This window comes from Melanerpes formicivorus, unplaced genomic scaffold (assembly GCF_026170545.1).
Source record: "Melanerpes formicivorus ecotype bairdi unplaced genomic scaffold, bMelFor1.0.p_v2 SCAF_48, whole genome shotgun sequence".
NCBI classification, from domain to species: Eukaryota; Metazoa; Chordata; class Aves; order Piciformes; family Picidae; genus Melanerpes; species Melanerpes formicivorus.
The window spans coordinates 2,819,104-2,846,733 of NW_027142400.1; the positions used below are offsets into that span (position 1 = coordinate 2,819,104).

General features: G+C 44.8%; 1 protein-coding gene across 1 annotated transcript; it reads left to right on the forward strand.

Moving 5' to 3' along the window:
- Positions 1–4,929: 4,929 nt before the first annotated feature.
- Positions 4,930–27,630, forward strand: LBHD2 (LBH domain containing 2). The gene is made up of 5 exons (XM_068160186.1): positions 4,930–5,096; positions 14,909–15,018; positions 19,260–19,350; positions 23,103–23,295; positions 24,395–27,630. The coding sequence occupies exons 3-5, from the start codon at positions 19,261–19,263 to the stop codon at positions 24,469–24,471; spliced, it is 360 nt and encodes a 119-aa protein (XP_068016287.1). The 5' UTR covers positions 4,930–5,096; positions 14,909–15,018; position 19,260; the 3' UTR covers positions 24,472–27,630.

The following is a 27,630-nucleotide window of genomic DNA, read 5'->3' on the forward strand; positions in this document are numbered from 1 at the left end:
TATTATAAAATGCTTCATTCAGTTGAATTCAACCAGAAGATTGAAGGACTGAGAATTTTCAGTCAGGACTGGGGTGATTAATTTTCTCAGAGCACTCACAAGGTGACCTGCACAGCTGACAACAAGGTACAATATCTCACAATTCACAGTGGGAGGTGTGTCCAGGAGGGACAGCAGCAGTCCACAAAAAGAAGAGAGGTTGGGGAAGAGGTATCAGATTCACAACATTAAATTCACAAGGTTAATGGTTAATGATGCCTTAGCATCATCCATGTTTATCTGATTCCTTTACTTCACCTGAGCCAGCGTGGCTGCCCCACCCCTGCTTCTGCTGTTACCCTGCAACAGAGGAAAAAGAGGAAAGGAAGAAAGAAAGGAAGAAAGAAAGGAAGAAAGAAAGAAGGAAAGAAAGAAGGAAGGAAGGAAGGAAGGAAGGAAGGAAGGAAGGAAGGAAGGAAGGAAGGAAGGAAGGAAGGAAGGAAGGAAGGAAGGAAGGAAGGAAGGAAGGAAGGAAGGAAGGAAGGAAGGAAGGAAGGAAGGAAGGAAGGAAGGAAGGAAGGAAGGAAGGAAGGAAGAAGAAAGAAGGAAAGAAAGAAAGAAAGAAAGAAAGAAAGAAAGAAAGAAAGAAAGAAAGAAAGAAAGAAAGAAAGAAAGAAAGAAAGAAAGAAAGAAAGAAAGAAAGAAAGAAAGAAAGAAAGAAAGAAAGAAAGAAAGAAAGAAAGAAAGAAAGAAAGAAAGAAAGAGAGAGAGAAAGGAAGAGGAAAGAAAAGGTTTCTTTTATCTTTAGCAAAAAGATTTATGGCAAGACACACAGTTGTATACATGCTGTGTGGATGGCCAGTTGCCACCACTCGGCTGATGCACCAACTGCATCTATGAGCAGATACAGAAACTGGACACATACAAGGGCAAGCACTTCTGTAGACATCCACCTTGCAGGAGCTGCATGCCTAACAATGCCTTTGACAATATAATGTCAGATTTTGGCAAAGGCTCAAGGCTGGGGCTTCTCTGATGCAGAAGTGCTGGCGTCGAGGGCTGGCACATGGTCCCTTCCCGATAAACTAGAGAGAGCACATGCGGCTGGTGTCACCCAGGACCTCAGCAATGGCACATCTGACCAAGCTTCCTGGTTCTATATAGGTCTTCATCTTGATTTAGTGTTCAGCAGAGTACCCTTCCCACACTAGTCTTACTCCAGGTCTGAAAATGGAAACCTCTTCTCTTGAAGCCAAGAATTATTTCTGTGATATTTGCTTAATAAAAGCACCTATCAATATCTGGGGTCTCCCAGAATAATTAATAATAAAATCAAATTCAGTCTGTGCAATGTTCAAATCGACTCCCCATGAATAACACTGGCTGACTGGCACTTACCCTGTTCATCATCTAAAAAACCTTTGCTGTCCAGCCTATTTTAGAAATCACAATGGACCAATATAGGGCTTCCAGGAGCCCACATGGAGGATATTCTCGCCACATCCTCTGCTTTCTCAACTGGTATTGTCGTAGGGTTGGGGGAAAGGCCGGGCCCTTTCCCCCCTGCTGTGAGTAGAGGGAAGAAAACTGAAAGGAAAAAAAAATGCACAGCCGGATTAGCAAAGGAGTGGGTGCTGTATATTTACAAAGCAGTTTAGGAAATGCAGGTTTATGTACAGAATTTACAGTATTTACAATATATACAGAAATATACAACAAAGTAGCACAGAAATGAGGGTTCCCTCCTCTGCTGAAAGGGGCTCCCCACCCCTGTATCCCCCTTCTCTCCCCTTTTTCCCCAGAGAGGGTTAGAAATAGAGAAAAAGAGAAACTGTTAATTAAAAAGCAGTTATGTGTTAGAATGTTAGAAGAGGCCTCACGCTTTATCTGCTTCAAGGTCAAGCCTGGCTGAAGGCCCAGAAAGCTGTGAGCCGCAAAGGGGAGAAAGCAAGACTGACCACAAAGCTGCTGTACTCCCAGTTCAAAAGGTGCTTTCTCCCAATCTACCAATGAAATTAGTTTAGATCTGTCTTACATTTACAAACATTCCGCCACAATGTTCCCTTCCTTAAAGGGACAGCCTCAAACGGTCACAGGTATCTAATCAATTTGCCTATGGAGAGAGGTGAATTCTTTACTTGAGACCTCAAAGGAGGCAAGTAAAACCCCAACACCCTCTTGGTGAACACCAGGTAGGTACTGGTTGCTTCATCTGGACACTTTCACTAGCTGTCACAGGCACATATTGAGCTGACAGAGGCATGGACTATATCACAAGTGTTCATGTGAGAAAAGAAGGGTCACATTTCCTCACCAGATACATGGTAGACACAGAGTGGAGGTATTGCTGTAAGAATACCATCATCTGGGGATTTCTCACAATTCAAAGGTACCTCAGCTATCCCCTCTGGCTGTCCACATTGTTCCTTATTATCCATGCTGCTCTATCTGGTAGTGTCCCAGCCAGCTGTTCTTAAATCAGTCTCAGATGGCAGTTGCCCAAAGCCCAGTGGCATCCAAAGAAGTGAAGAAAGCCCTCAGCTGAAGCCCGTCCCTTGAAGGCCCCAACATGCTGGTGGAGAAGAAGGACAGAAAGGCTTTGAGCTGTACTTGTTACCTAAAAGTCCCTCAGGAAGAGGCTCAACTGCCATGATGTATGTGATGAGCAGGAGCAAAGCCCCATTGCACTCTGCAGGACACCATGGTGGCTTAAGGCAGACAGCATGTCCCACAGTACCCACAGGGCTTGGTGCACCCTGTGTGTGCCAGCAGGGCACATCAACCACCCAGGACTGCACAGATCCTGTGGTGGAGACAGGAGCTTAGTCTTTCCTCCCTTGCAGCCACAAACCCAAAATACATAGTTTCCACAAAACTCATTATAGCTTTAAAACATCTTTTTTTAAACTGTATTTTTTTTCCTGACAGCAGTTGTCTTTTGCAGGAAAAAGTGCAGGCAGGAACCTGCTTTTGGGATGTGGAGAGTAGTAGTGGAAGCAGAGGGAAAGGTCCTTCAGTGGCACTACACTGACCCCACCAATCTCCTTGAAGACTTCTGGTGCCACTAGAAACAGAGGGCAGCAGCAGGAGTTTCTCTGTTTCACCCAGTGGAGCAGTTTGCTCAGCCCCATGGCTGAATCTGGTCATGTCCCAGCCATCCCTGCACTACCCCAGTGTCTCCCTAATATCACAGTGAGACCTTCTTTCTAAAGATTTCCTGCAATTCCCAGTGTTACTGGGAAGCTGGTTTCAACATCCAGCCTGTAAATCTACCCTCTACAGTTGCTCTGTCCTAAGACAATGACTCACTGTTATCAGACTGGGAATGAAAGTGCCAGAAACAACTGGCCAGCCCATTTGCCACATTGGAATTCATTCTGAGCACGCTGCTTCTCTGTGTACATATTGTATATATAGGCTCAAACCAAAAGCTACATTTTACACACACTTGCAAAAGGAGTGTGTAAAAAACACACAGTGCAGGAGCAGCTCCTGAAGGAGACCTGACATAACCAGTTCTTGGGTGGCTCTTGAGTTGGGGTCTGTGCCCATAACCCAGCAATGGAAAATATCCAGGTAGACACATGCTCTTTATAGGCTGTGCACAGATAGCTACATATACCATTTGGGAACAAATTGCTTTCACTCCCAAATGGGGTCACTGAGCGTGGGCACAGATCCCACTCATTCAGCATCCTGGGTGCATGAAAAGGTGAACACAACCATGCCAGCACTGTCTCACTGCACTAATTCAATTACCTTTCAGCATTGCCCACGGAAACAGTCAGGTGTCTTCCCTTAAATCAGCAGAAGCTCTTCACCAGCCAAACACGAATCACCCTGAAATGGAGGCTGAGCTCCTGGTTTCCTGACAACTCAGTGTTAGCCAGAGTAAAGGAAATCAAAGATGGGAACACACATTGCCTCCTCTTCCCTTGCCTGCTGCTGGCCCAGAAGAGGCTCTGGCACCCTTGGATTGTCTATGCACCCTGTGCCATCCATGTGTACTGGCACTGGTTTTGCAGGACATCATGTAAACTAAAGGCTAGAAGGGTCTCCCACAACCAATACCCATCTGCACTGTGGGGCTCTGCTGCTTCATCATTCCCTCACATGCTCAGACTGGAAGTGTCACTCTGTGGAAAGGCATCAAAGGGAAGGCTTGTTGTGGCAGCTGTGGTACATGTTCCTCTTCAGTCCTACTGCAGCTGGGGCTGAGCAAAGAGGGGACCCCAGGGGCTGCATCTTTGCCAGCTGAACCTGAAGTTGCAGTCACTGGGTGTGTGGAGGGAGGAAGGCAGGCCTCAGCCCCCTCACACTTGTGCTGGAGTTACTTCCCAGGGGGATGCACGTCAGTGGGAAGGATCACGGTCCTTTGTATAGCCTGTTTCAGGGCCACATCCCTCCATCACTGCTCTCCAGCCTTCTGCCACGAGAGTGCCTCACCCCACGGAGTGTATTTTCTGCCCCTTTCCTCAGATCACAGATAGCAGCAGAGCTGCAGGTGCTTCCCTGATAGCCTCTGTAGTGGGTTTGAGGCAAGCTCCTGCCAGCTCCCTGGCAGAGGAGGAGCCCCTCATCACATCCCTGGCACAGTCTACCTGCCAGCCCAGTGATCTCTCTGGACGAGGTGGTGATGGAATGCTGGCCGCAGGAGAGTGTGTCCCTGCCGCACAGAACTCACGCCGAGGTGGAGCACCCACCTCCTACAAAAGAATCAGAAAACGTTTGTGCCTCCTGAATTCAGCATTTTCTTAGCAGGGACTGCTGCGGGGGTTCGGGAGTCTCGAGTCAGGGGCTCCGCACTTACACGCGTGTCTGCGGAAAGTGCCGGGACCGCGACGGGGGCCGGCCTGGGGCGCGGCGGGGGGGTGTGCCATGCCGTGCCGTGCCAGGGGGGCCGTGGCTGAGCACCGCCCAGCCGGCTTTACCGGGGGAGTGGTTTCCCCGCGCCGGCAGCGGCGGGGCCGGTACGCGGGCTGGGAGGTGCCGCGGCGGCGGTGCCAGCGCCCGGCCCGGGAGGATGCGGACGCGCTGACGGAGCTGCCGGCTCCCCTCTGCCGCGGTGCATGGGAGGCGGGCGGCTGCCGCCTCGCCTCGCTTCGCCTGCCCCGCCGGTGAGCCGGGCCGGGGGGCGGGGGAGGTTCTCCGCCGAGCTCGGAGGAGGGGCGGGTGGCGGGGCGCGGCGGGCAAGGGGCGGCTGCCCCGGGCTGGCTTGTGGCTCCCGGCGGCAACCCGGGGAAGAGCCGCCACCTGTAAGTTCTCCGGCAGGGTGCTGCTTTCCGGGACAGAGCGCCGGTGGCGGAGGCGGCAGCTGGAGTCGGGCGAGGGTCGGTGTGGGGCGGACGAGGAGTGGGGCGAGAGCGGGAGCCGTCCGAGCGCCGTCCGGGAAACTAGGCTCCGTTCCGTGGAGCCGCGGGGGAAGGAAAGGCGGGACGCGTACCTCCGCCTTGGGTCCGTTCTCCAGACCCTTTTTTTTCTTCTTCTTCTACTTCCTTTTTTTTTTTTTTTTTTTTTTTTTTTTTTTTTTTTTTTTTAATTTTCAAACTGAGTAAAGGATATTGAGGAGAATTCACTGAAAAACGTGTTCTCCTTTGAAAAAGAACCACCCAAATTGTTCAGCAGCAGAAAGGACTGCGTGTAGGAATCCTGATGAATGAGCGCAGCGCTAAGGGAGACGCTGGTTTGCGGTCTGCGATCGCCTCGGACGGTCGTTTGTTGCGTTAATTTATTTTTTTTTTCCCAAGGCAACTTTTGAGGCAAGGAAGCGTGTAACAAAGCGCAAGTTTAAGACAATGCTTTTGCTTGCAGCCTAGCTGAACTGGGTAAACGAACACTAAAATCCTGCTTTTCCCATCACGTAGTAAATACCACACATACGATTAGCTGTAGCCAAAGAAAGAACCTACTTTGCTCTCTAAATGAAGACTATGTTTCATTCTGAGGAAGGGGTGTGAGTATTTCCCTGCTGCCAAATGAACATACCACAAAAATTTTCTTTTCATGTGAGACAGAGCTGTGTTTGTAGATCTCTGAATACGGCTACAGTTGCGGAAGCGAGTTAGGTTAGTCTGGACATAGCATTAACCCCTCAAGCTGCCCACAATAAATGATGTACAGAGAGAAATTTGCTTCCATTAATCTTTTCCTGACTGAGATCTTTACTGCAGTTTTGTAGTCAGTGGAGGAAAGGAAGCCCACCAGGATACAAGCTCAGATCTTACTGAAGGACCCAGAAGTTGGTGTTCACACCTGTCCCGTAGCTTGGCTCTCTGCACAATGCTTCCTTATGAGTCTGGAAATGAAGGTGAAGCAGGGAAATCTGCCTGCACACAACCAGGCTCCAGCCAGTGTTTTCCATCTCTTAGATTTAATGAGCAACAAATTTTCTGCCCAGAAAAGAATCCAGCTCACAGCTCAGGATTTTGATAATTAATATTCCATTTAAAAAACATGTTTTCAGAGTCAACATTGTGATTACAGAAAGAAAACAAGCAAATGGGGAATGGAGTGACCTGGTTTCCTTGCTTTCCCAATCTAGCCTGACAATTTGTTGATCAAGTTGAATTTCCTCTAATGTCTCTGGTATATTACTTTAGCAGAAGAAATGAGCGCACAGATAGTCACTACTTTCCTTCCCATCTCACAATGATCTCTTTGTATTAAGCAACAGGCTTTTGCACAGATCAGGTATCAACCCCACAGGCTGAAATTGCTCCTGCTCTCTTATTTATGAAATTATGCCTCTGTGTTTGAGCCTATTTAATCATATCTGTCTATTTTGGAGGGGTGGGTCAGAGAAGTCTTGATCCGAGGAGGATGCTATGTCATGCATGATAGGTGAAGCCCTGATGGGACTTAGAGGAGACCATCATCTGCCTCAGCAACAGCCCTTTACTCCTCAGAGGTGCACATTCTCTGAAAAAAATCTGTAATTAATCAATTCCTGTGTTTTCCATCTTCAAAAGAAGGCTGTATTGCAAACCTCTGGAAAACTGCAAACCAATAACAACCAGGTAGAATGAAAAAGTCTGGCTGATAGCAACAGGTTCCTAAAACCTTATTTCAGCCCTCTGTTTCAGGGTTTGTCCCTGCTTGATCGCAGGCCATTAGGGACTGGGATAACCTCTCCTTCACCGTTTGGGGAGAGTACGACCAGTACCATCCTCTGCAGAGCAGATACCAGTGGTGGGAGAAGCTGCAGTCCAACAGGACTGTTCTCTTCGGAGTGCATTGACCGATCCCACAGCATTTTGCCCCCTTGTCCTCAGAAGACTAGGAGAAAACAGCCCAATTCCAACTCCCCTGTGGAGACCACTGTCACATCTGCAAAATGTAACCTGAATTTCAGCTGATTTCTGTCTCTGATGTGCACATGCGTAAACTGCCTCTGTGCAAACATTTAGGAGACCTCTAGATCCGGAAGGTGCATGCTAATTGGTTGGCAGGAAGACTCATGTCCCTATTAATGCATATCTGCTTTCAGTGTTAATGACTCATTCCAAAGAAAACATACTGCATTTTTATTTTTTTAAATAATTTCTTTATTTTTAGCTGTGTGTTGTCCTCGCCCTCCATTGTGCCCATTCCTACTGCGATAGCACACAGTGTTCTCATATCCTCCATCTCAAGCTAGGGCAACTTTCCATACTTGGAAATTCAATTACGGTGATGGAGTTTTAATTCCTGGAGAAAACCAGCTGCATCGCTGGTGTTAGCTTGTGATGTGGTGACACCTGTGGTTGTGCTGTTAATTACCAAGAGGGAACATTAAAAGTCTTTTTCCACTGTCTTTGTTCTCCAAGGGGTGTCTGATGGGATTTTTGTTTGCCTTTTCTTTTTTTTTTTTTTTTTTTTTTTTTTAAAGAAAGTAAAAAGGGAAAAAAGATAATATAATACTTGTATTAGGTTGGCTTTATTAAATTCTTTGCTGAATACTCAACACTGCATCATGCTACAGCACTGGTAGCACTGCGTTCTAATTTCTCCAAAGTTACAAGGAAATAACTAGTTTATATTTTTAAGTAAATACTGTTCTACCTCCTGTACTTAACCTCTTATCCTAGTCTGTTACCTAAAAGTAAGCCCAGTGACACACTCTCAAGAGTGTTCTTTCACCATGACAGAAAGGCATCAGTCATTTTGCAATCCATTTCCCATGGGCTTTTTTGATGTAAGAATCACCTACTCTGTGTTGATGCTCTAAGGTCAGATTTTTCCCCCACCCATTTGCCCATGGGACTGTGACCTGAATTCAGGACCACCCACAGATATCTGGGGAGTACTGTACAGAAGCACAGGAACCCAATTTTAATCTGTCACCAATTTCCATGGGTGTTGTAAGGTGAGGGACAATTGTGGCATGAAGTATGAGGTATGCAAGAATCATCTTCTAGGAAAGAGCCCAGAAACAACCATTTCTTTCTGAGACCCTTTTTAATAACACTTACTCTGAATTAGTGGGACTGAAGTTCTTACTTGTAAGCTGCTGTTTTCATAAAGTTGTTTTGAAAAATCAAAACCAATGCAAGGTTTGCTGTTTGAGCAGAGCCTGAGAACACTCTCCTCAGCACATGCATTTCTGATCCCAAAAGCAAGTTCTTAGATGAGAGAGTGTTTGCACATCGAGTACCAGAAGAGATACCTCTGAAAACATTCAACAGCTTGTTGAGGCTTATCTCTGATTTTGCTGGGGCTGTTTTCTTAATGAGGTCCTTTTATATCAATTAGCTGCTGAATCTGATGTTGAAAAAAAAAAATCCAAACTTTCTCTTGGCACACAGTTCCATGAGGACTCTGTGGAGATTTCCATGATAGCAAGTTCTACTAGCATTCGGAGGAGCTGGCTTAGTCATTCTTCCCATCTGCTCTGATTCTTCCCCCCTCCACGGCTCTGCACATGCTTTCTGGCTGTATGCTCCTTATCCCTATCTCTGAGTATCCTGGCTGGCTGCCCCACTCTCCTCCCTTGCCATACTTATCCCTTGTGGCATCTTCTGCAAGGAAGCTCAGGTAGTTTAGTGCTGAGATCAAAGAGCTGAAATAAATGAGCTCCTCTAAAGCAGACAGGAAAAGAAAAAACCAAAATCCCACCCAGAAAGCATCCATAGCAAGCAGTGTTGCAAATATCATTTGCAAAAAACCTTGAAATAAATCACCCCTGAATCATGAGATTGCTTTAAAAATTATCATAGTTAAATACAGAGACATTTTAGTTCTTTTTTGCTTCTTCTTTGACCATTTATGAGTCAAGTTTCTAGCTCCTTGCTTTTGCAAACAGAGCCATTAAGAAGTTGAACAACGACAACTAACTGGAAGTTGAGGTTTGTGTGCAGTCATGGCACTCCAAAAGCTGGAGATATAAGAACAACGGCTCCCTGATGTCTTGCTGTGCAACAGCAGGCATCAAGGAGGCTGAGTTAGTGTGATCCACCAGAACCGTGCCCTTTGTGAGCCTGTTTCCTAATGTTGGTAGTCCACAGATGAGTGTTTGAGAAATTCCCAGGGTGATATTTACCCCAGTAGCTTCTTTGGAGCAAGAACAGTGAAAACTGCAGCTCGCTGTGAAGTTCATGGTGAGAGGCAGCACAGCCTGGAAATAGCAGCCTCCTACCCCTTTTCACTCTCCCAAACTACGTGCTGTGTCTCATGCTGAAATGCCTGCTCCTCCACATCGAGAGTCACTTAATCTTGCTGCTTCCTGAGAGAGATCGACGTCTTCTGCAGAGTGCACACTGTTGAGGAGAGGAAGGCAGCTTTGGCCTGCAGAGAGCAAAACTCAAGTACTGTGTGGGTGGCCAAAGACAAGAGCTTCTGAAATGAGGGAACGGAACAGATCTTTAATCTCCAGACTCTGACACATATCACACTTTTCTCAGTTGCTTAGGGAAGAGACTTGCATCCAAAAAAAGAAGTGGGAGGCTTAAATAGGAGTTCATACACGTACACATTTATCTTCTGTGGGTCCATGCAGTAATTTACATTTCTTGAGTCCCGTGGAACCCACGGCACTTCATAAAGTGCATCCATTACAAATGTGCAACCAGGGGAAACAAGGAAGCTGTCCAAGTTCCTATCCACAGTATCCTAAAGCTGAGCCCAGTAGGCAGTCACAGAAATTGGAGGCTGCAGAGTGTCTTTGAGGTAAGCACTTATTTTAGGTTCTGCTAAGGGGCTGAAGCTAGTGTCCCACCCTCAGCAGGGGCACTAGGCAAGGTCCTAGCTCTGAATGGTCCCTCACCTGTGTGGCCTGAATCACTACACTCCATCCTCCTAGGACTCTAACGTAAGATTGAGACAGAAGCACCTTGTCATGCAAAATGCCAACATTTCCTTGCAGGGGTGGGTCTTCTGGAGTCATGTAAGCAGCCCCTTCATGGCTTCATCCACCACAACGACCACAGCCCTTGTCCTAGATCACCCGCTCATTCATCCACCCTGGCCTAGCTGACAGCTCAATCTTCTGTAGCAAATTGGCCCATATAAGGCACCCTATGTTCTTCTGTGTGGAAAAAACAACTTGGACCTGTTTGGTTTTTGGGAATTGCTGTGCAGGGTTCACTGTAGCCCATCAAAATTTTCCACTTTTCAAAAATCAAGCAGTGGAGCATTGCTTCTCCTGCCTAACATCATTCTTATGCATTTTCTGTCCCAATTTCTCTTGTAATAAATAGCAGGGGTTTCTTTTTGTGGCACATACAAAGACTAGACTCCTTGAATGAAAAACAGTTTGCATTTATCCAGAGGCTTTAGTGGGGTGAAGCAAGGAGGGGGAACAGATGACCAAGGCTAAAGTCCTGGCTTGTTTGAGGCACCATCTGAAACCAGCGGGAACTGCATGTGCTTTGATTGCATGGGCAAGATCCCAAGGCTTGGTCTGTACACTCCTCATACATGTGAGGCTGAGCCCACAGAGTGATGTAGGGGACATCTGCCCAGCACAGTTTAAGTAGGGGGCTGGTAAAGCCCCTGAGATTGTCCCACTGAACAAGAAAGGCAGGGATCCCATCTCTGCAGTGCCACAAAAAATGATAAATTTGCATATGGAGCAGTGGTTCAAGGCCAATTTCTGCTGCTTATCTAAACTTATTTGTTAGAAGGTGCACACTCAATGTGGTGTTGTTAGGCTCATAATGTTTCCATGAGTGTTCAGTAGCAGAACGATTAACTCAGGAAGCCCAGGAGGACAGGAAGCTGTATTGCAGCGGACCTGGCACCCTGAGGTTGGTTCTCCTTCTGCCACCCAGTTATTTCCAGCACTGGGGCAGCTGGGAGAGGAAGGGTGATACTTTCAGAGTAGGAGGCATCTCTAAATAAAAGTGACCTGATGTTGTTGGAAGTGCTGCTGCTTCCTGAGGAGCTGTTCAGGGCTTGGCACCACTGAAATGTGGTGCTTCCTTATCAAGAGGCTGATCTGTGGGCTGCTAGGGTTGCAACTTATAGCTGATTCCTGTTTCTGTTTTGCTCAATGAAATGTGCTCACCTTAAAAACATCTACTTTGCAATTCACAGTGGATTTATTCCAAGGAAAGACCTTCACTACTGTGCATGGTGGAGTCCTCTTCAGACACCCAAGGAGAGACAGCCAGGCTAGGCTTCCCACACCCTCCAACTGTCTGGAACTGCTGCACAACATCCTGCTTCTGCTGCCTAGTACTGGTTGTCCACTCATGGGTGGGGAGGTTACCCCTCAGGACAGACCATGTCCTTGTGATGTAGAAACACATAATGTGTTGCAGATGCTTTCCAAGATTGGAGAGAAGCCTGAAGAGCACCTTTCAGTGCTGGGGTTTTGGCCTTTGTGAAGCAAAAGCACACCTTTGTGTAGAGTAGGAAGCTGAAGCCTCTTGATCTGGGGAAAGGGGCCACCACTGAAGTGTTGTTTGGTCTCGCTGGTGGAATGAGCTCTCTTACCATTCCCTTGGTTGTATCTCTGCACACTTTTCTTGGTGATATGTCCCCTAAAGAGAAAGGAGACCACCAGCTCATTGGAGTATCCTTAAATTAACTAGTCTTTCCTGGGAGGAGTAGCCAGGCTCTACAGGCACAGAAGAGGGGTTGGCTGGGCAGTCACAGTATCACAGTATAACTAAGGTTGGAAGGGACCTCGAGGATCATCGAGTCCAACCTATCAACACAGACCCCATGACTAGACCAGGGCACCAAGTGCCACGTCCAATCTCCTCTTGAACGCCTCCAGGGACGGTGACTCCACCACCTCCCTGGGCAGCCCATTCCAATGACGTATGACTCGCTCGGTGAAGGACTTTCTCCTCACCTCGAGTCTAAACCTCCCCTGGCACAGTCCCACTGATCTCTGATACTTGAGACTTCTTGGTCATTCTTAATAGCAGCATGGCTATGTTGCTACTCCTGGAGCCAGAGAAGAATCATAGAAACATAGAATAATTTAAGTTGGAAAAACCTTGAAGATCATAGAGTCCAATCATTAACCCTACCTCCTAAGTCCACCACTAAGCCTTATCCACATTTGCACAGCTTTTAAACAAATTCAGGGATGATAACTCAACCACCTTCATGAGCAGGCTGTTCCAATGCCTGTCAACCCTTTCAGTGAAAAAAATAATTGCCCTAATGCCCAGCCCAATGTGCTCCTCTGGTGCACCTTGAGGCCATTCCATCTTGTTCTATCACCAGTTACTTAAGAGAAGAGACCAACACCCACCTTACAACAATTCCTTTCAGGTAGTTGTAGAGAGCAAAAGGTCTCCCCTAAGAAGCTGGTTATCAAACTGAGGCAAAGGAGGGCAAGTATTTTGGGTGCAGAAGAAGGGTGGGTTGAGTTGGACTAATCAGTAAGGCAGAAAGGTGGGTAAAAGTACAAAGGGACAAGAGGCGATAAACAGAGAAAGGCTTTTCTGGTGTAATTCCCAGACTATTTCCACTGCAGTAAAGGATCGTTGCATGGTCTCAGTAGCCATGCCTTGGTTTTAAAAGGTTAAACAGTATGACAGAAGGAAGGATATTAGTTTATGCTTCCTCTAGTGTCGGCTAAAGAAGATAGCCACATCTATTAGGTAGAGTATTTCCTCTTCAGATAATTAATACATTCTGGTGGTTTGATACACTAGAAACATTGAATTCCTGAATTCTTCAGTAATCTTGACTGGGAAGAGATTGTTCTGGTTTTAAATATGGCTGTGGGGCTGGGAGAAAGGACATCTCCCACACTACAGTCCTTAAGTGATTTGGGTTTTTTACAACTTTCAAGTAGCTGAGCCCTAAGGGCTGACATCCCCTCTCAAACATTGTGTGCACCATAGAACAGAGCTGCCCAAAGCATTGGAGAGGAGATTGGTCTTGGGTCAGTTCAGTCTGCCTTCACTGAGACTGGAGAAGGGTTTCATTCATTTAGTACTGCATGAATCCTTTTGTACCACTAACTAAGCATCTGAAGATACATCCAAATAGCAAGTGACCTCACTTGGACTCCAACCAATGATCACGTGGTGCCTGGTTCATTATCTCTTACACCATTTTTTCTCTCATTGATAGATGACAATGAAATAACTGTTCTTATTACATCCAGTCTCTTCTAAAGGAGAGGTTGAAGGTAGACAAGCTCATGATGAATTTTCCTAGGTTTAATAGCAGTAGTTTTTTTAATGAGTTGTGGGATAAAAATCCTCTTCCCAGAGTATTGGATGACACAGTATCAGATGCTTTCTGGTTTCCAAACAAAAGAAAAGTACTGAATGTAGTAATGAATTTTCAAGGGACAAAACATCAGCCTCTCTGAAGTTGGTTTGGTCATTAGTTAGGAAGGAAAATTGCCAGACAAGAATTAAGCCTTCTGAATTGAATCCTGGAGATGGAGATGCGATTTCCTGCTTCCCTAATTTGCAATAAACATGGCCTGTGGCATAAGAAGAAACTCTAGAATGCAAAGCACAATTTTACCTCTGTCACTGTTTTTGAATAAAATCAGTGTGCACTTAATCCAGTGTTATAAATCTTGCTAGGAAGGCTTCCAGAGCAGGTAGATTTGTTTAATCACTTGGGCTGGAATCCAAACCACTGGAGGATATAAAAGATATACAGTGGTGCCATTCACTTCATTTAAAACACTTTTTTTCCCATCCAAGGAAATAGCTGTGGCTGGCACGAGTATGTATTTGGCAAGCTGTAGGGCTAAACAAATTTCTCAGAAAATCATCTTTGGCCAAGATACTGACTGTATTTCAGCATTGTAACTCCTCAAGCTCTTCAGCTAAAACTTTCTGACAGAGAAGTCATCAGAAATCAACGATTTACACTTTGAAATGGTGGGATCCTCCTCTCTGCTCATCAGGCTCCCTGTTCTGACACCAGTCAAACTATTACCTTCAGTTTAGAGCAGACCTTTGCAAATATCACATCTCCCCTGACTTCTGAAAAAAACATGCAGTGGGTGGTCCTGCTCTAGCCGGGGGCTTGGACTAGATGATCTTTTGAGATCCCTTCTAACCCCTAGCATTCTGTTGTTTCAGCATAGTTTGTCTTCTTTGCATTCACAAGCAGGAATCCTTTCCTTTGGTGTTTTGAACCATGTGTCACCAGGCATGCTCTTTCTGCCAAATAAGGGTATACCTTTTCTCATTTTTTTTTCTAATTTACTTTTCAACTATCATCAAAATTCCATTATGGGAGAATTTCTGCACATCCCAGTTTCAGCAGGTGTTATGTAGTTTACACCAGGAGTAAGACATAGGTGTTTCAGCTAAGAGCTTTGGGTGGTTGTGAAACATTAATTGCCTCAGTAATTCACAAGGTGCTCTATGAGCTGCCTCTTTAGTGAGATAAATCCCATCTGATATAGAAAATCTTACTGGCCTTTGTAGTAGTAGATTTATGCAGCAAGTTTTCAGCAGTGTTCTCACACTGGTCACTTTTATTGTGTGATCTGACTCTGTCATATTGTCTTTTTCAGTCGCTTTGTGGATTTGACAGAGACTTGGTTTTGCACGACACTTCATCGACGACGTGAACGCCTGCAGCAAGGACAGTTTTTGGAAGTGACATCCATTGATGTGATTGAAGGTAATCCACTCTCTCCTGTCATTTCCCTTTGTGTGTCATTTATCCCAGAGAGCCTCATGCAGAGGCCCAGGCATCCCCTTTTCTTCCCCATCCTGACTGGGGAGGTGAGAGCAGGATCAGGCCTCAGTTTGGTGCCTGTCTGAGCATCCTCAATACTACCTTGCTTCAGGTTAACAATTCTTCCTAGCCATGGCTCAGTCTGTCCCATAAAATGTAGTCTTGCTGCTCTTCTTAAGGAAATACTTGCTTGTGTTGCACAACATGCCTGCTTTCCATAGCCACATAATTGCTTCCCATTTTTGAATCCTGAAGCTTCATTCAAACACTGATTTGTCACCAGGAATTTCACAGGTCACTTTTGCCCTCTGTTCAAAACCTGAAATAAAAATCTATGCATTGTTTCTGAGCACTCTCTTATGGTAGGCAGTTTAGCACTTGTCAACCTACATATTGCTCTGTATGTCACTGACCTTGTTAGTGCCATCACAAAGATCAGAAAGTGAGCTGTGCATTTGCTCCATGTCCCTGGAAAATGTGCAGTTCTGGAACTGTAGTAATAGTGTGGTCCTGAAACTGTAGTAATTGCGTCTAAGATAATCTCCTCTAAGTGTAGTTTTCTCACAGAAAAGCAAGAACAGATTTTGCTTTCTTTTTTCCCTAATTGGTATATTTGCACATAATTAAACCTAGGGGAAGTAAATGCATCTCTTAATTCACTGCCACAAGAATTTTAAGGTTCAGAAGAGGTGACTCATCCACCAGAACAAAATTTATTCTTTGTTTGTAAGTGTTATTTATTGCCTTGTTTTGCATCACTATGGCTACTGTATGTCATTATTGATAACAGCATCTACCATACATAAATTGAATGCAAGACTGAATTTAAAAGAGATAACATTTCTTACAATAATTTGCTTGTGTCACTGACTTTTCTGTTGCGTCTTAGTATGCCTCATGTAAAAGTGGCTCAATATTTTTCCATCAGAACTGGCTGAAAAGTAAATCATTCTCCTCCATATAGAATAAAGCAGAATATAGGCTTTTAAAAAGCCCTAAGCACCCAGTAAACATCTTTTTTTGTTTTTTTGTTTTTTTTTTTTTCAATTGGATTCTGCAGTTTTATCAACACTTCAGTCAAGTCCTACAGGTGATTCTGAAATTTCAGGTGACCTGATTTGCAGCAGCATTCTCAATAATTTTATGTCTAGTTACTTTTAGTGCTAAACACTCGGTTAAGCTTGTTAGAAGCATCACTGCTTTCACAGCTCATATAGATTCTCCTGCTTTCCTTTACTGTTTCTGAGTGGAGACAGAACAATTAATCTATTCCAGTTAAAGCCCAATTCTTTTGCCAATTGCTTGGCCCCATGTTCTTTTCTGAGACACACAGAGTACAATCTCTTCTGCCATCCTATTCAATCAAAGCCTTAAGCTGCACAGATTTGGTGAAACGGCCTGGGCTTCAGCAGCTTGTGAGCTGATTCACTGAGGCATCTGCTGTAACTCTGACAGGACTGTCACCATTTCCGGAGCCAGAATCATTTGTCTTTGTCATTTAGAAATAATCTGCAGGGTGTAATGTGGTCTTAGGGAAGGACAGAGCCCATTATTGCTCAATAATAGAATTTCATGAGGTCTTCACAACATCTTTGAGCTCATATGACACATTTAACAGTCCATGTGTGGATGTATATCTCTAATGTCCTGTGGAACAAGGGCACCGAAGTGCTTTAAACACTTGGTTCATATTGAGAGGCTGCTAAAATAAACCAGCCAGCTGTAGATGACTGCAGTCTCCCACTGGCTAGCTGAGACCAACCCCCAGGACACACAGAAGTCAGACATGTCTTCTCTGGGGTAGCCAGGCCCAAGACCATAAATCCTGGCCCCCAAGTAATCCAAGATTATTTCTATCCAGGCACACTTTCCCATTTCCCTTTCTCTGCAGTCCAGGACAGCTGGGAATGGGGTACTGAATTCCAAAAAAGATCTGAAAAGAAAGACATTCCTCTTGGACTTGGTCAGAGCAGTAGGGGTCTGGGCTACTCCGGGTTCATGACTGGGTCTGGCTAACAGGCAGTGTCAAAACCCCCTAGATTAACTATTTCCAAAGAGCTGGGATGGAAAAGAGGGGTCCTGGTGTGTCCCAGTGTGGTTATTCACAGAGGCAGCACTGGAGGATCAGGGGGTATGCAAAAGGATCCCATAGGGACCAAGGCAGAGACTAGGACTGGGATGGGGGAAAAAAAAAATCAAGGTCTGCATGATGACCATGGAGGCAGCTTTGGGAGTGCTGCTTTCATTTTGGGCGAGGAAAGGTCCAAGGGTACAGCTCTGTGCTATTAAATGCTGTCTGGGATGACAAGGACAGCTGGCACAGCTGAGCCTATGGTCATATCTCTGGGAAAGGGTCTCCCATTTCCAGGTGCTTTCAACCATGGGTGCCCAGTGATATGACCCAGTGGATACGGAAGAAATAAAAGCATACGTAAAACAAAACAAAACAAAACAAAAAGTATTTTACTGATTAAGTGGTCTGTGGTGTCCTAATGTGATGTCCTTGTGGAGGGGTTCAGGTCCAAGCAAGGGCAGGGAGCTCTAAATTCTCTTCCTAGTAAGCAGAATCTGTCCCTCTTCTACTATGCCATAGCTCTGGGAAGAATCAAGCTGTGTAAACTAGGGGATGCCGAGATCAGAGGTTTGGTTCAGCCTCTTGCTGAGTTTCAGAGCCTGATTCTGTTCACCTGTTGTGTATGTGTGTGTAGCAGGAAGTGTGCTGTGCTGTTTAATTTGGGGCTGGTGCTTTGGGGTTGTTTCCTAAGCTGATGGATGCCTGTGGGGCCAGGTCCTGGCCCACAGCTGATCTCAAGTGTCTCCTGCACTCTTTGAAATCTGATGCAGTGTGAGTGAATGTCTCTATGACATCACACTGCTCTGTGCTAAAGATAATTAAAGTCATTGTAGAGGGGTTTGTAATAATTTCAGATATTGTAAAATTTAGTTCTGTGGGGTAGTTGGTAATGCAAGCCTGGAACAAGTTATCCTCAAGTTGTTTTAGTTTGTGTTTCACAGTCTTTACAAAGAAGCCTTTTGTGCATGAAGCGGGGCAAGAATTAATGGCAGCATTTAGTCATGCTTAAAGGGGTGCTTGCTGTGGCAGGTGGCAAGGCGATGTAATTGATGATGCCTACAGTGTGTCTGCTGCAGGAGCCTCTGGCAGCCAGTAGCTGCTGTACCTGACAAATAAGAGCTAGAGAGAGTGAAGTGCCTGGGGCCAAACCTTGCTAAAGCTGATGTATTCCCATCCAAAATGAACATGGCCCCTTCAGTCTGTAGGTCAGAGTGGCTCAGGCTCAGTTTGCCCCTATGTTCTTAATATGTATTATGAAGTTTTCAGGCATCCTCAAATTTTTCAGTCGCATGCTGTATCCATAAATCTCAAATGTGAGGGAAATCCTAACACTGTAGGGATGTGCAGCTACCCAGTTGCAGTGAGGACTGCAGCAGCTTCTCATCCTTCTGCTCCAGAGTGCTGCAGTGCCCAGTGGAACTATGACTAGCACTGTAGTGCCTCAAGTGACAAACAGCACAGGGAAATGCTTAATGGACACAGAAGTAGGTTAGGTTCCTAAGTTTCTGATTTCAATGAAATTTAGGTATGAAACCATCCCTGATGCATTTGAAAATCCCACTCAACACCTCTCTGGTAAGTAAAGACTACTGAAAATCTGGCCCTTAGATACAGATACAGCTGAGGTGTCTAGAATTAATAGTTGAAAGAGAAGTTCTGGGTCATGACTAAATGGAATAGACATCTGGGAAGAGCAAATATTGAAGACATTATGACGAGTCAGAATAGGAATTTAATTCAAAGCTGACATTTCCATGAGTAACTTTTTTTCAGTCAACAGATGTAATGTCTGAGTTCATATATCAGTAATAAACTAGTCACTGATAACATTGGAGGACTCACATATACCTGCTGATGCTTCTGGAGCTTCATGGGAGCCCTCTGTGCTGTCCTGCAGCGACAGCTGAGGTTAATGCTCTGTTCCGTGTCACATCAGTCAGCTGTAGCAGTTGGCTTGGAGAGCCAAGGAAAAGCTTCTTGGTGGGCTGTTTAAAAACTACAGTCTGTAACATGATTATTTTAAGAGTATGTAAAGCCAGTGTCTTTTGATAAATTAACTGTAGGCCCAAGCTCAAAGAAGAGTTTTCCCATTCTGCTTTAATATTTGCAGCATGACAGAGGTGATGAACACACGGGAACCAGTGATGGAAGAATTTGCACTCAGCCAGACTCCCGAGGAAGAAGGAGGCCCTTCAAGCCAGGTAATATTAGGAAAAATGGAAAGTATCCCAAGTTGCTTCTCAGAAACAATTTAATGCAACCAGTAACTATCATATATGTAAATGCTGAATTGCAGAACACAGTTGCCGGAAGAACAAGACCTGAAATACATGTTTGATCCTAGTTAGGTTTTATTTTAATAGGTAAGAGTTCTGGAAGGAAGGTTTTGTCAGTGTCTCTGGGGCATGGTAACAGTGAGTGATGCCTGGCCTCTGAAGAGTTGCAGGCAGAGGCTGTTTGTCATGAAAAGTTCAGACCTGAGCTACCATTGTGTGATGAAGACACCCAGCTAGTACTGTACCACAGCTTTTATACAGCCACCCCTGTATGGAACAAAGTTTCCTCAGGCTAAGAGCTCTGTTTTCGAAAGAGAGACCATTTAAAACAATTGTATCATTCACATAAATGGCTGTGACATCATAGCAGCACTGATCACAACCATTTGATGACAGAGGCAAGAGCATTTTCTGGCCTCAGATAGTCTCACACACCCAATCCTGTGCCCACCTGTAGTGGCCATTCCAGCAGGAGGGATCACAGTGTCCTGAGCCCACTTTGTGACAGCCCCTATGCCTTGGTCTGTGCTCTGTGGTTGTGGCTGTGACTCTCAATGTCACTGCTAGGGACAAACCACCTAAATATATACTGGTGGATCTGAACTGCTTCTAAACACAAAGTGTATTGTTCCAAGCAGACTACTCCACTGGCAGCCCTTTGCAGGTTAAAATCAAGCATTTGAAAGCCAGAGACGTCAGAACTGAAATTTTGCAAATTCCTTTCAGATCAATGTGCATGTAAAAATTTTTTATGCGATTAGAGAGTATACCATAGGCTTTCCCATGCCTCATCAACCACACAGGATAGATGTTTCTCACTCAGAGAGTACATTTTCCATATTCTTTTTCCTTCTTTTCACAGAGTCTCAGGGTTTGATTATTGTGTTATTGTACACTGCCCAAACTTTGTGCCAGCTCTGTCTCTACCTACCTGTTTAGGGTTGTTCTATTGTCTGCCTGACCATATAGCCCAGAGATTTCTTTTACCCGTCCTCTCTGGGAGAAGATAGTACCATCCACATTCTGGTAATGGCCACCTGAGGGGGGAAAAAAAAAAAAAAAGAAAAAAGATAAAAAGGCAAAAAGAAATGAGAAGTAACACAAAGTCATTGACGCAGTGGGAAAACTAGGTTTCTTCCAGCAACTTCCAAGCACTCTGGCCAGGAGACCGGTCCTTCTCTTCCTGCGCCTCCTGCCCACTCGTCACACACTCCAGCTTCCTCAGAAAAACACAGTGAGGCCCGACAGGCAGCTCTGCTTCCTGCCAGTCCTGACTCATTCCTGCAGGGACACGGTAAATACTGGGCTCCAGTGGAAAAACACATTGTGTGATTGGTGTGAGAAAAGACCGTATGAGAATGACACAAACAAAAATAGCCAAGCTGCGGCCACATAGGTGCCTTTCCTAAATTTTGTTGATGCCATAATGATCGACTCTTAGCACATTTTTAGATCAGTGTGTGTCATTTCCTAGGGCTTTAGAAAGCAGAAATTTTGTTGCGTTGGATGGCCAGTCCAGGGGGTGGCAGCAGGCTTGGGGACAAGATAGCTTATACACAGCCCTCTGCCACACAAGAAGGCTCAGAAACAGGCAGGGGTAGAGGTCACTGTGATCTGACTGTGCAGTCTTGACAGAAAATAAGGCATTTCTCCCACAATTTTATGGGTGTTTTCTGCCAGCTGAGCTGCAAGGCTCAATGAGCCAGGCTCCACCACAGATATGAAGAAGAGTGCACTGCTCCTTAGAGATGGTTCTGGACCTGTCCTGGCCAAAGAGATTTTACCTTGTCTCCTATTTGGCAATAGCAGGGTCCTGTTAGCAGCTTCTTAAGAATTCATCTCATTTCATACAGATGTTATGAAATGTCTTTCCAAATGATTAACACCACAGGAGGAGACTGTATAATGGGAAGCTGGGAGGCAACTTTTCTGATAGGCAACTTGAGCAGCATTGCTTGATCAGGGTGAGCTACACCCATGTGGGCACAGCTCAGGGAAGTGTTAGAAAGGTTTACCTTCAATGATTCACTTGGTTTAGTTGCACTGAAGGGGCTTTCTCACAAAATAAATGTCTTCCTAATTAATATACACTATTTTCCACCTTTGTTTATATTTGCAGAGAGTAATAACTCACTAAAACAATACCATGAGGAGCAACAGCATAAGAATGATAATTATTGTCCTTCTCTATCTCCTGAAGTCAGATACAGGTATTGCAGCAATGGTAAAAGTATGCTTGCTGCTTCCCAGACACATGGGAAGAGAGCTACCCTTCCCAAGGTCTTCCATCACCATGCTGGCTCTGATGCCAAGTAGGACAATCAAACCCTGAGCTTTTAGAGAAAGCAGCCCCTGGGATGCAGGAAGGTTTCAAAAGCCATGGAGCAAACACTTCCAGTGAGTTATGACACCTCCAAGTCCCTGGCAATGTCCTGGGGAATGTGTGCAACTTTTATGGTGGTTAGGGAATATCTGCCTGTGCTCATAGGAGGAGCTGTGCTGAGAGGCTCACATAACCAGCAGTGCTTAATCTAACCAGAGACCCTGATTCAGTGCTGAATGTGTTGCACATGTGTAAGGAGTTTCTCAGCAGCACACAGCAAACCTGTATCAGTGCCTGGAGCAAAATTGGGATGAGTCTTGCCCTCAATGCCTAGTTCAGACCCCTAATCTTCACCTGAGTTTATTATTACAAATAAAAACCAACCAACCAAAGCCAGAAAACCAACCAAACAAGCACAGGTGCTAAGAAAACAATGCACAAAACCAAAAACAAAGGAAAACTCAGCTAGCATGGAGAGATTAACAACCAGGTATATGAAAGTTTGAGAAGCCAGGAGATAAGTTTTCAGGGAAGCAACAAGAGTTTTTCTCATATGAATATTCTGAAGGAGCTGGAAACAAATAAACAAACAAAAAAACCCCACACAGCCCACCAACAATAAAAAAGCTATTAAAAATAAAGAAAATAAAAATCAAACCAGTGATGTTGAAAACAAGAAAGCACATTCATTTGTTACAATATCCTTCACTAGTCCAGCTTTAACCTCTAATCACTGCATAGTGTTTGACCTACAGCTTCAGTATGACAAATGAAAATAAATGCTGGCACCATCCTCTGTGTAAGGCTGATCTCTAGAGCTACCTGTTTTGCATGACTGCATCATAAAATACAGTGTTTCACATTACAGAAAATAGCTGTGCAGAATGGTGGCTTCTTGATAAGGAAACATGAATATTGCATCAGAGTAAAAAGACAGCAGCTGGAAGTGCCGCAGCAGCCCTTTAGCTTAGCAGTACAGCAATGACCTTTATGCTCTAAAACCCCACCAGAATAGAAACATGAGTGTTTGGCAACATTCTTGCTACACACCAGATCACACAAGTCAAGGAAAGTGTGGTCCCAACACACTGGCAAGCAAAGTTAGTTCTTTGCCCAGAAAAGGGGAGCCTGTGCAGAGGAGAGTGTGCTGAGACCCTAGCCCTTGGACAACAAGGAGCTAGTTTCAGCTGCTTTTGAAATCCTCCCTGTGCACCAGTTTGAAGAGGGATTTTAACGGACATGAGAGTGCCTGTCAAACACAGAAGAATGCTAAGATGGACTGTATAGTCTACTTGCTCTGAATATACATCCCCGGGCAAGGTTTTGACAGATATGTGCCCAAATGTCTCACCAGGCTTTTCCAGACTCACGTGAGAAGTACCCCAAGCTGTCCAAAAGACTGCCATCGATTGTGGTGGAGCCAACTGAGTCTGGAGAGGTGGAGAGCGGTGAGCTGCGCTGGCCTCCTGATGACCTGAAATCAGCAGAGGACAAGGGCCTTCATGGTGACCAAAGAGTCTGTGTCCAGCAGCAGATGGATCTGGAAGGTCTGAATGAGTAATTTTCATCCTCATTCCCCATAAGAAGATAGTTTCAGGTTGTGCCATGCACTGAAGTTGTGTACCAAAGAGCAGTAAGTGCCCAGAAACACCCACACTGGAGACAGAGTCCTGTGGACCAAAAATTTCCTGGTAGCTTTTAAGCTCATGGTATTTTCATCCACATCAGACTCAGTGCTGGCCACTTGCATGGCCAACAGGCAGTTTACTACACACTAGCAGCAGTTCACTCTGGAAAGCAATACACTATTCAATAGCATGTGTTTACCTACCTTTCTCCTAGCATAGAAGCAAAGTGTTAAACAGCTGCAAAAAGCATCACAGTGTCCCAGGAGTGCTTCAGTGTAGCAGGAGCTCACAAACATGTGGATGTGATTAGCAGTGTCACTGCGGGGTAAATGTGGCTAAAGATACGAGCTTGTTGCAAAGCCGCTCGCAGAGGAAATGCTCCACTGTGGAACTGGTTTATATATTTCTGATTCCAGTGGTTGTTTTTTGGTCTCAGCACTCTCCTTTTCTCTTATGGAATGACACGATTTCCATTTCAGTGTTCCAACATTTGCCACCCAAGCACCCAGACATAGCAGCCAGGATGGGGTGCAAGATGTACCTTCTTGTACCTTCAAAGAGGATATTCCAGTTGGCAGTTCTAGGTGGTGGCTATGACAGGGTTTGATCACTCAAGAAGAAATTAGTTATATCTATGACCTGACCTCCAACTAATGCATTATGGCCTCTGTGTTGCTTTTGTGCATTGATGTTAGGACTCATTATGTCTACAGGACAGAGAGATCTGAGCAGTTTCTCTAAGACAGCAAGCAGCCCTTCCACTACAGTGACTGCCCGTAGGGATCATCACCTCATCTCACTAATATCTGTCCTGAGGTCTCAAGTCCCCTGTAAAGCCAGACTGTGATGTGCTCAGAGTTCCCTACTCCATTTTAACTACTGGTTTGCAAGTAGAGCAAATTGTTCATGTCAGGTCTGATCGCCTTAACAGCTCAAATGCCTGGGGGAGCAGGGAATCAAAATGAAGGCTGTTGTACCTGTATGGAGAAATAAATACTTACAAGCCATTTCTTTGCAGATACTTTAGTGCACCCAGCTCAAGAAGTGGAAGGCAGTACAGATACGCTGGAAAGCAGAACTGAAGAGGACGAGTAGGGACTCCACAGCCCCAGAAGTGAAACTCATTGTGAATGTTGTTGGAAAGTTAACACACTCTGAAGACATGTCAAAGTAATCTGTATATAAATCTACAAGGGTTTTATTTAGTTAGTACCTAGTAAGAAGCATCTGGGCTTTAGAACTGTTCTTTTCAACATTTTGATTTTCAGGCTGGGATTCACATTATTTGTTTAATTTTTCCTTGGGAAACAATGGAATGTGTTAGGAAATATGAGATTATCAAGGGAAAAAACATCCTGATTTCAATTAGCACATTTCATTAGTTTTACCTTTTTCAAGCAAGGCTGCTTTCAGGTATCAACAGCAGGGCAAAATGGTTACATTTCTACAGGAAGAATGTCTTAAATCTAAAACCTTTCTTGTTTTTAGCCATTTAAAACTAGCACTGTGATATTAGGGATAATAGATGTAATATAATGTCACCATTTGATTTTTTAACTTTTGTATAGAGACAGAAGTGTAAGATTTGCCTCCAGGCTGCTGCCCCAGGGCAGCCCAGAGCAGCTCTCTCCCTTTGACCAACATGTGCAAATTTGGATGAACCAGCCTTTTCTTAGCCGCCTTTTCAGTGAGGATCATGCCTTTCAGAAATGTTTTCTCGCTGTACATTGACAAAGTGGATTGCTAGTGTTTGTGGAGTGAGGCTGTCTGTTGTAGGCTTGGTCAGGTGGATCGTGCTGTTAGTGCACTCTTCAGGCCCAGCTGTGGCATGGCGTGCGCTCCTCTCCCTTGAAGCCAACGAGATGGCTCCCGCTTCTGCCAGGGTTGGATTTGTCCCATCTTGTTAATAGAAATCATTGTGATAATTCTTTTGGTATGTTTTGTGTATAATGTAGGTGGAGAGGCCCAGCTGTTCCTCCCTTGACCTGAGCCAGGTGGTGGTTGGGGGTGTGTGATGTGAGCTCAAACCTCCCTCCATTTTGCCTGATGCCAGGTTCTCCCCTCTCAGCCAGCTGCAGTAGGAGGGGGCAGAGGAGGGCTGATATGGCAGGATGCAGAGCCGGTTCCCTCCTGCCCAAGTGGCATTGCTGGCAAGAGTACGTGTGCTATGGGGTATGATAAGCCCCTTTGGTTTGGTTTCATGGCCACCTCCTGGAGACCGCAGCTCATGGTGGGACAAGCTGTCTCTGGACACCTCAGGCCTCCAGTGGATTTTCCTTGGGGATCTGGGGGCTGTTTGGACAGGAGTGAACCCCTTCCTGCATGGGGACCTCCCAGAGATTAATTCCCATCATCACAGGAGAAGGAGCCATCTTGGCTCAAAACACTACTCTTTGGACAATGCTGGTGGAGATAGATGATCTGTGTACCCAGAAGGGTTTGACTGTGTCAGTAACCAGTGTCCCATAAGCTATGAAGTTGGCTTTCTCCATCTCTGCAGAGTTGGATGGGGTCTGTACTTCCAATTAATGTTGCAGCTGGAAGAAATTGCTTGCTGCAGGTAGAATGAAATAACAGCATTTCTACCAGTGTTAACTCCCAAGTTGACTTCCAAGTGCATTCTTTTCTCCAGTAATAATTTTCACTAACAGCAACTTTTAATTGTGTGATGGTGGATAAAATTTACTTGCCAGATGTATTAATACATTTATACCTTCTTAGCAACCAAATTTAATATATTTACTTACAAAGAATTCTGTGCAATGAATGTTTAACACAAAGGAAAGAAATTATTTTACTTCAAAGCAACGTTAATTTATGTACAAAACTATAGCTCATTGTTTAGGGTGTTTTGACCCTTTTTATAAGCAGTGTAGTATAGTATAATGTGACACTTAAACTATGCTCTCTCAACTTATGTAACAATCTGTTTTGCCTTCTTGATGTAGACTTTCTTACCTAACCCTGTCACAGTATTACTTTGTTGGATGAGTGGGATTCTGGTCAGAGCATTGGATTTCACTAGAGTAACTGAAGGTTTCAGGAGCACCCCCTAAATCTGGCTGCTTTCCCCATCCCCCCTTCAATGGTGACTGTTTTCTCTTAAAGCAAATGAAGCAAGGCCATGCTCAAGCTACATGTTTGGGTAGCATAGGAGCAGCGAGAGAAGGTTCCTGGCTCAGACCCATCTGCAACTGATCGTGGCAGGAGGAGAGCCTTGCTGGTAAGGCAGCCGGGCAGATGCAAGGTGTTCTTTAAGTGCTACTTCAGCACTGACCATCAAGAAGTTTTACAAAGCTCTTGGGGGAAACAATGACGATGATGACATTTTTTTAGCTATGTGATTTCCTTTCAATCTGCATCTGCCCAGCTTCACGAGGAATGACATTAGACATATCACTTAATTTGCTTTTCACTTTATAAAAGGAAAAACAGTTGTTTGAAACACTTCCCCCAATTTTATGTGCTTTCTATCTGCTTTCAGACACTCCCTGCCTTCCTGCTCTGGATGGCCCTTATGCTATTTCCACCTGAGGTCAATGGCACTTCCCTAAATAAGTTTCCCAAAGAAACAACAAGATTCTACATACACACTGGGAAAAAAAAACGCACAGCACTACTTTTTTCATCCTAGTGCAGCCCATACAGAAATGCCAGTTTTCCTCCTTCCAGCCTAATTACTCCCCTCTCTCCTTTTCTCTCTTTTGGGCTGCTCCCTTGAAGTATTTTACTTGAAGGAAATGGATGCTTCAAACTAAGGCTTTCTCCTAAAGCCGTGTGGCCTCAGTGTAACACCAGGCAAAGCCAAACTCCTCCTCCCATTTTTATTTTTTTGAACTTGGGCCAGAGGCCCTAAAATAGGAGAGCAAGAGAGAAAGTCGTTTTATACAAACAAGCCCTATTTATTTGACTTGCAGGTTTATGAACATCCACTTACTTTGTCTGTGTGCAAGTGTTGTCTCTAATAAACTCAATAGTTGTTTTGTATTTTTTTCTGGATTAAAAGCTTTGTAGAAACTAAAGAGAAAAAAAAAAAAGACATTCAGTCATATTTTTCTAGTCTAGCTTGTAGAATATTTCATGTAGTGCAGAAAGGAAGTTTTATGGAGTAAGATATTGTTGGATTTTGCTCTATTTCGGTTCTTTCTAATTTTGTAAAATGCCACCTGTACATAATACTCAACTAATGTATGTCCTGTAGATGTATTACACCATTTAGCCTATTAAATGCCTATACTGGACCAATTGGAAAAA

What these genes read in the sequence shown, in the direction of transcription:
- LBHD2 (XM_068160186.1), top strand. Translation starts at nt 19,261, where the DNA reads ATGACAGAGGTGATGAACACACGGGAACCAGTGATGGAAGAATTTGCA. An exon ending in AAGGAGGCCCTTCAAGCCAG is followed by an intron (nt 19,351 to 23,102) that starts GTAATATTAGGA and finishes ATGTCTCACCAG; the next exon opens with GCTTTTCCAGACTCACGTGA. An exon ending in GCAGCAGATGGATCTGGAAG is followed by an intron (nt 23,296 to 24,394) that starts GTCTGAATGAGT and finishes ATTTCTTTGCAG; the next exon opens with ATACTTTAGTGCACCCAGCT.